Below are 11,028 nucleotides of genomic sequence, written 5' to 3'. Positions count from 1 at the left end.
CATGGCGGCCACCAGTTGGTTTATGACCAACGCCCGACCCCTGTAGGACAACACTCGGAGCAATCCCGTCCAGCGTCCTAAGCGAGTGGCGACTTTGGCCTCCAACTCATGCCAGTTCGCCGGCCAGGCGTCCTCGGCCGGGCTGAGGTAGACTCCCAAGTAGAGGAGGTGCATAGTGCTCCAGGCGAAGGGCCTGAACTCCTCCGGCAGGGAGTCCACCTGCCACTGACCCACCAGGAGTCCAGAACATTTCCCCCAGTTGATCCTGGCGGAGGATGCGTCCGAGTAAATCTGCTGGCATTCCCGCATCCTCCGCAAGTCAACGGGATCCGTGACCATGAGGAGCACGTCATCGGCGTAAGCCAAGAGGACCACCTCCACGCCCGGCCCTTGCAGAGCCAGTCCCATCAACCTCTTCCACAAGAGGCACAGGAAAGGCTCCACGCAAATGGCATATAACTGGCCGGACATGGGGCATCCCTGACGCACCCCCCTCCCGAAGCGAAGGGGCGCCATCAAGGACCCGTTAACTTTAATCAGACACTCCGCGGCAGCGTACAGAAGTCGGATCCGGGCGACAAAATGCGTCCCGAACCCGAATGCGCGCAGAGTCCTGAAAAGATACTCGTGATCCACCCTGTCGAACGCCTTCTCCTGATCTAGGGAAAGGAAGGCGACCGACAGACCAGCCCTCTGGGAATGGTGGAGCAGGTCCCGGACCAGATGGATGTTATCATGAATAGACCGGCCCGGGACCGTGTAGGACTGGTCGGGGTGGATCATGTGGGCCAGCACGGCGCCAAGGCGAGCAGACATGGCCCTGGCAAAAATTTTATAATCCGTGCTGAGGAGGGAGACCGGGCGCCAGTTCTTAAGAAGGCGGAGATCGCCCTTCTTAGGCAGCAGGATAATCACTGCCCTGCGCCACGAGAGGGGCATCTCCCCGGTCGCCAAACTTTCCCCCAGGACCCGCGCGTAGTCGCCCCCCAGGACGTCCCAGAACGCCCTGTGGAACTCCACGGTCAGCCCGTCCAGCCCCGGGGACTTCCCCCTAGAGAGCTGGCGGAGGGGCGGCCCGACGTCATCCTCTTTTGGTAAAACCGTAAATTTAGACAGATAAAAACTGTAAATAAACCATTAAAACTGTAAATAAACCAATAAAACTGTAATAAACCAATAAAACTTCAAATAAACCTTAATAATCAAATTAAAATTTGGTTCTCCAGCCCAATTATGCACTCCAGTCCCCGCGGCGCCCACCGGTCACGAAAGTGATCTAGCGCGCCGGCGGACACCGCGTGCTCCAGCTCTAGGGCCACCCGGGCACGAACATGGCCACGGAAGAGAGGGAGGCAATCCGGCCGGACGACCCCCTCGACCGCCCGCTGCCTGGACCAATTAATGGCCTTCTTCGCCAGGCCCAGGAGCAGACCCACGAGGAGGTCCTCCGACCTGCCCGTTCCCCTCCGCACCGGGTGACCGTAGATCAAGAGCGTGGGACTGAAGTGCAACCAAAACTTGAGGAGCAGCCCCTTCAAATAATGAAAGAGGGGCTGCAACCTCTCACACTCGATATAAATATGAAACACGGACTCCTCCAGACCGCAGAACAAACATGCGGTCTGGGAGTCCGTGAACCTACTTAAATACCTATTGCACGGGACTGCCCTGTGCAACACCCTCCAGGCCAAGTCCCCAATAGAACAAGGGAGGACTCCCGCATAGAGAGCCCCCCATTGGGGACCTCCGCCTCCGTCGGAAGGTAAAACGGCACGCCACGGCGTGTCCGGACGGCAGGCGAAGATGGCAAAGTGGAAGGTGTGCAGGAGCAGCCCGTACAGGAAACCCCTCCGTGCGGAATGAAAAGGCACGGAAGGTATTTCCTCGAGACGGCTCAAGTTGTGAGGCGGCGTCTCCCGAGGGGGGGGTCGGGGCTGGGCGACGACAAGGAATTCCGTCCGAACGGGGGAAAGCTCAGACGGGATCGCCCCACACGCCTGGGCCGCCTCGATACACCTAGTGGTGCCGGGGCGCACTTTCGCCTTTATCGACTCGATGGCATCGGCCGCGAGCCGGACGTTTACCCAAGACATGCGCCTCGCCAACTCCTCCGGCGCCATCCAGCCCACTCCTCCGCCATCGAGCAGGTCCCCGACTCGAGTCACCTTGCCAGCCACAGCTCTGCGCTCCGCCAGCCACCCGAACCTGCGGACGTGGAGGTGCGGATTCCTGAACAGTGGCTCCCGAAGGACAGCCACCATTCCTGTCGGGGGAGAGCTGCGCCTGGAAGCGACCCGGTTCCAAACCCATAGCAGTTCCTGGTAGAAGACAGGCAGCCCCTGCAGGCTGGCACGCGTGCCACCCACTTCCACAAACAGGAGCTGCGTGTCAAAATTGAGGCCACGCAGCTGGCGGAAAAAATACGTCGCCAGCACGCACCATCTTGGAGGAATCTCAACGTACAGGTATCTCTGCAGCGTCTGAAGACGGAAAGTCGCAGCCTGGGTGCGAAGGCACACCAGCGCCTGACCGCCCTCCCTAAGCGGGAGACTCAGAACCGCGGCAGAGACCCAGTGCATCCTGTTGTTCCAGAAGAAGTCGACGAGCTTCTTCTGTATCTTGGCGACAAACGCAGGGGGAGGGATCAGAGTAACCAACCGGTACCACAACATGGCGGCCAGCAGTTGGTTTATGACCAACGCCCGACCCCTGTAGGACAACACTCGGAGCAATCCCATCCAGCGTCCTAAGCGAGTGGCGACTTTGGCCTCCAACTCGTGCCAGTTCGCCGGCCAGGCGTCCTCGGCCGGGCTGAGGTAGACTCCCAAGTAGATGAGGTGCGTAGTGCTCCAGGCGAAGGGCCTGAATTCCTCCGGCAGGGAGTCCACCTGCCACTGACCCACCAGGAGTCCAGAACATTTCCCCCAGTTGATCCTGGCGGAGGATGCGTCCGAGTAAATCTGCTGGCATTCCCGCATCCTCCGCAAGTCAACGGGATCCGTGACCATGAGGAGCACATCATCAGCGTAAGCCGAGAGGACCACCTCCACGCCCGGCCCTTGCAGAGCCAGTCCCGTCAACCTCTTCCGCAAGAGGTGCAGGAAAGGCTCCACGCAAATGGCATATAACTGGCCAGACATGGGGCATCCCTGACGCACCCCCCTCCCGAAGCGAAGGGGCGCCGTCAAGGACCCGTTAACTTTAATCAGACACTCCGCGGCAGCGTACAGAAGTCGGATCCGGGCGACAAAATGCGTCCCGAACCCGAATGCGCGCAGAGTCCCGAAAAGATACTCGTGATCCACCCTGTCGAACGCCTTCTCCTGATCTAGGGAAAGGAAGGCAACCGACAGACCAGCCCTCTGGGAATGGTGGAGCAGGTCCCGGACCAGATGGATGTTATCATGAATAGACCGGCCCGAGACCGTGTAGGACTGGTCGGGGTGGATCATGTGGGCCAGCACGGCGCCAAGGCGAGCAGACATGGCCCTGGCAAAAAATTTATAATCCGTGCTGAGGAGGGAGACCGGGCGCCAGTTCTTAAGAAGGCGGAGATCGCCCTTCTTAGGCAGCAGGACAATCACTGCCCTGCGCCACGAGAGGGGCATCTCCCCGGTCGCCAAACTTTCCCCCAGGACCCGCGCGTAGTCGCACCCCAGGACGTCCCAGAACGCCCTGTGGAACTCCACGGTCAGCCCATCCAGCCCCGGGGACTTCCCCCTAGAGAGCTGGCGGAGGGGCGGCCCGACGTCATCCTCTTTTGGTAAAACCATAAATTTAGACAGATAAAAACTGTAAATAAACCATTAAAACTGTAAATAAACCAATAAAACTGTAATAAACCAATAAAACTTCAAATAAACCTTAATAATCAAATTAAAATTTGGTTCTCCAGCCCAATTATGCACTCCAGTCCCCGCGGCGCCCACCGGTCACGAAAGTGATCTAGCGCGCCGGCGGACACCGCGTGCTCCAGCTCTAGGGCCACCCGGGCGCGAACGTGGCCACGGAAGAGAGGGAGGCAATCCGGCCGGACGACCCCCTCGACCGCCCGCTGCCTGGACCAATTAATGGCCTTCTTCGCCAGGCCCAGGAGCAGACCCACGAGGAGGTCCTCCGACCTGCCCGTTCCCCTCCGCACCGGGTGACCGTAGATCAAGAGCGTGGGACTGAAGTGCAACCAAAACTTGAGGAGCAGCTCCTTCAAATAATGAAAGAGGGGCTGCAACCTCTCACACTCGATATAAATATGAAACACGGACTCCTCCAGACCGCAGAACAAACATGCGGTCTGGGAGTCCGTGAACCTACTTAAATACCTATTGCACGGGACTGCCCTGTGCAACACCCTCCAGGCCAAGTCCCCAATAGAACAAGGGAGGACTCCCGCATAGAGAGCCCCCCATTGGGGACCTCCGCCTCCGTCGGAAGGTAAAACGGCACGCCACGGCGTGTCCGGACGGCAGGCGAAGATGGCAAAGTGGAAGGTGTGCAGGAGCAGCCCGTACAGGAAACCCCTCCGTGCGGAATGAAAAGGCACGGAGGGTATTTCCTCGAGACGGCTCAAGTTGTGAGGCGCCGGCTCCCGAGGGGGGGGGTCGGGGCTGGGCGCCGACAAGGAATTCCGTCCGAACGGGGGAAAGCTCAGACGGGATCGCCCCACACGCCTGGGCCGCCTCGATACACCTAGTGGTGCCGGGGCGCACTTTCGCCTTTATCGACTCGATGGCATCGGCCGCGAGCCGGACGTTTACCCAAGACATGCGCCTCACCAACTCCTCCGGCGCCATCCAGCCCACTCCTCCGCCATCGAGCAGGTCCCCGACTCGAGTCACCTTGCCAGCCACAGCTCTGCGCTCCGCCAGCCACCCGAACCTGCGGATGTGGAGGTGCGGATTCCTGAACAGTGGCTCCCGAAGGACAGCCACCATTCCTGTCGGGGGAGAGCTGCGCCTGGAAGCGACCCGGTTCCAAACCCATAGCAGTTCCTGGTAGAAAACAGGCAGCCCCCGCAGGCTGGCACGCGTGCCACCCACTTCCACAAACAGGAGCTGCGTGTCATAATTGAGGCCACGCAGCTGGCGGAAAAAATACGTCGCCAGCACGCACCATCTTGGAGGAATCTCAACGTACAGGTATCTCTGCAGCGTCTGAAGACGGAAAGTCGCAGCCTGGGTGCGAAGGCACACCAGCGCCTGACCGCCCTCCCTAAGCGGGAGACTCAGAACCGCGGCAGAGACCCAGTGCATCCTGTTGTTCCAGAAGAAGTCGACGAGCTTCTTCTGTATCTTGGCGACAAACGCAGGGGGAGGGATCAGAGTAACCAACCGGTACCACAACATGGCGGCCAGCAGTTGGTTTATGACCAACGCCCGACCCCTGTAGGACAACACTCGGAGCAATCCCGTCCAGCGTCCTAAGCGAGTGGCGACTTTGGCCTCCAACTCGTGCCAGTTCGCCGGCCAGGCGTCCTCGGCCGGGCTGAGGTAGACTCCCAAGTAGATGAGGTGCGTAGTGCTCCAGGCGAAGGGCCTGAATTCCTCCGGCAGGGAGTCCACCTGCCACTGACCCACCAGGAGTCCAGAACATTTCCCCCAGTTGATCCTGGCGGAGGATGCGTCCGAGTAAATCTGCTGGCATTCCCGCATCCTCCGCAAGTCAACGGGATCCGTGACCATGAGGAGCACATCATCAGCGTAAGCCGAGAGGACCACCTCCACGCCCGGCCCTTGCAGAGCCAGTCCCGTCAACCTCTTCCGCAAGAGGTGCAGGAAAGGCTCCACGCAAATGGCATATAACTGGCCAGACATGGGGCATCCCTGACGCACCCCCCTCCCGAAGCGAAGGGGCGCCGTCAAGGACCCGTTAACTTTAATCAGACACTCCGCGGCAGCGTACAGAAGTCGGATCCGGGCGACAAAATGCGTCCCGAACCCGAATGCGCGCAGAGTCCTGAAAAGATACTCGTGATCCACCCTGTCGAACGCCTTCTCCTGATCTAGGGAAAGGAAGGCAACCGACAGACCAGCCCTCTGGGAATGGTGGAGCAGGTCCCGGACCAGATGGATGTTATCATGAATAGACCGGCCCGGGACCGTGTAGGACTGGTTGGGGTGGATCATGTGGGCCAGCACGGCGCCAAGGCGAGCAGACATGGCCCTGGCAAAAATTTTATAATCCGTGCTGAGGAGGGAGACCGGGCGCCAGTTCTTAAGAAGGCGGAGATCGCCCTTCTTAGGCAGCAGGACAATCACTGCCCTGCGCCACGAGAGGGGCATCTCCCCGGTCGCCAAACTTTCCCCCAGGACCCGCGCGTAGTCGCCCCCCAGGACGTCCCAGAACGCCCTGTGGAACTCCACGGTCAGCCCGTCCAGCCCCGGGGACTTCCACCTAGAGAGCTGGCGGAGGGGCGGCCCGACGTCATCCTCTTTTGGTAAAACCATAAATTTAGACAGATAAAAACTGTAAATAAACCATTAAAACTGTAAATAAACCAATAAAACTGTAATAAACCAATAAAACTTCAAATAAACCTTAATAATCAAATTAAAATTTGGTTCTCCAGCCCAATTATGCACTCCAGTCCCCGCGGCGCCCACCGGTCACGAAAGTGATCTAGCGCGCCGGCGGACACCGCGTGCTCCAGCTCTAGGGCCACCCGGGCGCGAACATGGCCACGGAAGAGAGGGAGGCAATCCGGCCGGACGACCCCCTCGACCGCCCACTGCCTGGACCAATTAATGGCCTTCTTCGCCAGGCCCAGGAGCAGACCCACGAGGAGGTCCTCCGACCTGCCCGTTCCCCTCCGCACCGGGTGACCGTAGATCAAGAGCGTGGGACTGAAGTGCAACCAAAACTTGAGGAGCAGCCCCTTCAAATAATGAAAGAGGGGCTGCAACCTCTCACACTCGATATAAATATGAAACACGGACTCCTCCAGACCGCAGAACAAACATGCGGTCTGGGAGTCCGTGAACCTACTTAAATACCTATTGCACGGGACTGCCCTGTGCAACACCCTCCAGGCCAAGTCCCCAATAGAACAAGGGAGGACTCCCGCATAGAGAGCCCCCCATTGGGGACCTCCGCCTCCGTCGGAAGGTAAAACGGCACGCCACGGCGTGTCCGGACGGCAGGCGAAGATGGCAAAGTGGAAGGTGTGCAGGAGCAGCCCGTACAGGAAACCCCTCCGTGCGGAATGAAAAGGCACGGAGGGTATTTCCTCGAGACGGCTCAAGTTGTGAGGCGCCGGCTCCCGAGGGGGGGGGTCGGGGCTGGGCGCCGACAAGGAATTCCGTCCAAACGGGGGAAAGCTCAGACGGGATCGCCCCACACGCCTGGGCCGCCTCGATACACCTAGTGGTGCCGGGGCGCACTTTCGCCTTTATCGACTCGATGGCATCGGCCGCGAGCCGGACGTTTACCCAAGACATGCGCCTCGCCAACTCCTCCGGCGCCATCCAGCCCACTCCTCCGCCATCGAGCAGGTCCCCGACTCGAGTCACCTTGCCAGCCACAGCTCTGCGCTCCGCCAGCCACCCGAACCTGCGGACGTGGAGGTGCGGATTCCTGAACAGTGGCTCCCGAAGGACAGCCACCATTCCTGTCGGGGGAGAGCTGCGCCTGGAAGCGACCCGGTTCCAAACCCATAGCAGTTCCTGGTAGAAGACAGGCAGCCCCCGCAGGCTGGCACGCGTGCCACCCACTTCCACAAACAGGAGCTGCGTGTCATAATTGAGGCCACGCAGCTGGCGGAAAAAATACGTCGCCAGCACGCACCATCTTGGAGGAATCTCAACGTACAGGTATCTCTGCAGCGTCTGAAGACGGAAAGTCGCAGCCTGGGTGCGAAGGCACACCAGCGCCTGACCGCCCTCCCTAAGCGGGAGACTCAGAACCGCGGCAGAGACCCAGTGCATCCTGTTGTTCCAGAAGAAGTCGACGAGCTTCTTCTGTATCTTGGCGACAAACGCAGGGGGAGGGATCAGAGTAACCAACCGGTACCACAACATGGCGGCCAGCAGTTGGTTTATGACCAACGCCCGACCCCTGTAGGACAACACTCGGAGCAATCCCGTCCAGCGTCCTAAGCGAGTGGCGACTTTGGCCTCCAACTCGTGCCAGTTCGCCGGCCAGGCGTCCTCGGCCGGGCTGAGGTAGACTCCCAAGTAGATGAGGTGCGTAGTGCTCCAGGCGAAGGGCCTGAATTCCTCCGGCAGGGAGTCCACCTGCCACTGACCCACCAGGAGTCCAGAACATTTCCCCCAGTTGATCCTGGCGGAGGATGCGTCCGAGTAAATCTGCTGGCATTCCCGCATCCTCCGCAAGTCAACGGGATCCGTGACCATGAGGAGCACATCATCAGCGTAAGCCGAGAGGACCACCTCCACGCCCGGCCCTTGCAGAGCCAGTCCCGTCAACCTCTTCCGCAAGAGGTGCAGGAAAGGCTCCACGCAAATGGCATATAACTGGCCAGACATGGGGCATCCCTGATGCACCCCCCTCCCGAAGCGAAGGGGCGCCGTCAAGGACCCGTTAACTTTAATCAGACACTCCGCGGCAGCGTACAGAAGTCGGATCCGGGCGACAAAATGCGTCCCGAACCCGAATGCGCGCAGAGTCCCGAAAAGATACTCGTGATCCACCCTGTCGAACGCCTTCTCCTGATCTAGGGAAAGGAAGGCAACCGACAGACCAGCCCTCTGGGAATGGTGGAGCAGGTCCCGGACCAGATGGATGTTATCATGAATAGACCGGCCCGGGACCGTGTAGGACTGGTCGGGGTGGATCATGTGGGCCAGCACGGCGCCAAGGCGAGCAGACATGGCCCTGGCAAAAATTTTATAATCCGTGCTGAGGAGGGAGACCGGGCGCCAGTTCTTAAGAAGGCGGAGATCGCCCTTCTTAGGCAGCAGGACAATCACTGCCCTGCGCCACGAGAGGGGCATCTCCCCGGTCGCCAAACTTTCCCCCAGGACCCGCGCGTAGTCGCCCCCCAGGACGTCCCAGAACGCCCTGTGGAACTCCACGGTCAGCCCGTCCAGCCCCGGGGACTTCCCCCTAGAGAGCTGGCGGAGGGGCGGCCCGACGTCATTGGGCGGCGAGAAAAAGCACAAACACGGTGGGCGGGGCCTGGGCGGGACAGGTGGGCGGGGCCTGGGCGGCGGGTTGAGTCTGACGCGTCCGCACCGCGGCTTTAAGAAGCGCCGGTCTGGCGGCCGGAGGCACAGAGCAGCCGCCGGCGGGAGAGGAGAAGAGAAGAGAAGAGCAGAACAGAACAGAACAGGCCAGGCAGGCAGGCAGCGAAAAGAGCTATAACTAATCGCGCGGATTAAATGGTGGACAGAGTACTGACCGGGATGGGGATGGACCTACCCGCTCTTGCGGCTTCGCCTGCGCCGGCTCCTCCTCCGCTCCTGCCTCATGCGGACGAGGCGATGGTGCTGGACAGCGCGGTGGCGGCGAAGAAGCGGCGGCCCTACCGCCACAAGAAGTTCAGTTGCACGGTGGCCGAGCACATGAAGGCGGTGCCGGCCACCAAACATCGCCGCGGCCTCCCGGTGGCCGCCATGAAAAAGATGCTGTCGGCCAGCGGCTGCAAGCTGTGCCGCAACGACTCGCGGTTCAACCGGGCCGTCCGGAGGCTGGTGACCAAAGGCTCGCTGGTGCAGACAGCCGGGGCCACCGCCGGCTCGGTTAGGCTCAGTAAGAAACTGGAGATTGCGGCGGGGGAGAAGGAGGCGGCGCTGGGCAAGGAGGTCTCTAGGAGGACGTTGGTAAAGAGACCGGCCAAGAAATCCAAACCGCCGTCGGCGGGCAGGAAGAACCGCATGTCGCTGAAAAAAAAGGACAGGCGCGGCAGAAAGCCCGCCACCGTCTTCCGAAAGGCAGACAGGAGAGCGGCGAGGATGCGGAGGGCGGACAGGCGCCCGACTGATGCCACAGCCAGAAAAACCCCACTGGCCAGCGTCAAATCGAAAGACTTGGCAGTTCAAAAGACCGGCTCTTTCCAGAGCCCCTAACTCGGGATAAAGGGGCCGCAACAAGTCTTACGATTGTTAACTTAAAATGTAGCAGGCATATGTGTTGAAAGTTTGATTTAATAAAGACAAATTAAGACGTATGAAGTATGTATTTTTTTGTAAAAACCACCTAATGAGGCAGTGGCTTACCATTTCCCATGTCTTTAATTAATTCTTCCAGCCGTCAATCGGATTTCCAGTTATCGGAAACGTCTTTCTAGTTATAACTTATCGGGAACCACTGCGACACACCTTCGTGGTCATGACAAATGATCCAAATTCATGTTAAATTATCTCCAATCCACAAGCTGTTGAGAAAAGGCTGTGTTGAAAGGGTCTTTTTCTCGATACAGATACCTCTTCGGATTATTCAAACCCATTTTAGTCCATTCACCTAGGAAGAATCTATTGTCCCATCATAGCACGTCACGTTCTTAAATCATTCCCAAGTATTTTCCCCATGCTTGGTTCACAACAATTTCCTGATCGTTCTAAATTTACCTGTTCCTAGTTTTGACCTGCGTTTGTTTCAGTTCAGTTTGAAGGGATATTCCAGATTTACCCTTTTCTAAAGCTTTTACTATCGTATAGACTCCTTAATGACAGTGATTTCAGACATGCTGATTTTAAACCTTTTCCGGGTAGATATGTAAAATTGTATAGCTTTTTCTTAAATTGTGTAAAAAGTGAGCTAGAGATACAATTAGAATAGGTCTTTATGTCCTATTATAACAACAAGCCAGGAGTAGGAAATGCACACTTATATAAATTAGATCTGCGGATCCTGGATTATATTTATGTAGAAGTAGATCGATGATCTCAATAAAATCAGAAAATATAACGCGAAGATTATACGTAAAAACTGCCACCCCTAAGAATGAGAAAAGCCAACATTTGCCGTAAATTCTATATACACTGAGCCAGGACCGGCTACTGTGCAAACAGGAGAGAGAAATGTAGTGCGAGAACATTTGTCCACGAATAACTTTCAATCTCAGGGCTTTTC

At 58.2% G+C, this 11,028-nt stretch overlaps 1 protein-coding gene across 1 annotated transcript; it reads left to right on the top strand.

The window, feature by feature from the left end:
* Positions 1–9,243: 9,243 nt before the first annotated feature.
* Positions 9,244–10,123, top strand: LOC147096083 (histone H1-like). Its single transcript, XM_085974080.1, has one exon. It carries the CDS (start codon positions 9,336–9,338, stop codon positions 10,020–10,022), a length of 687 nt encoding a protein of 228 aa, XP_085830206.1. The 5' UTR covers positions 9,244–9,335; the 3' UTR covers positions 10,023–10,123.
* The last annotated feature ends 905 nt before the right edge of the window (positions 10,124–11,028 follow it).

This window comes from Somniosus microcephalus, unplaced genomic scaffold (assembly GCF_052327205.1).
Source record: "Somniosus microcephalus isolate GS21.2 unplaced genomic scaffold, FLI_Smic_1.0 unresolved_chr1, whole genome shotgun sequence".
In the NCBI taxonomy this organism is placed as follows: domain Eukaryota; kingdom Metazoa; phylum Chordata; class Chondrichthyes; order Squaliformes; family Somniosidae; genus Somniosus; species Somniosus microcephalus.
The sequence above is the reverse complement of the archived record's forward strand: the minus strand, read 5'-3'. Positions and strand labels throughout refer to the sequence as shown.

Excerpts from the sequence above, each read along its gene's own strand:
- LOC147096083 (XM_085974080.1), top strand. The coding sequence starts at position 9,336 with ATGGTGGACAGAGTACTGACCGGGATGGGGATGGACCTACCCGCTCTT.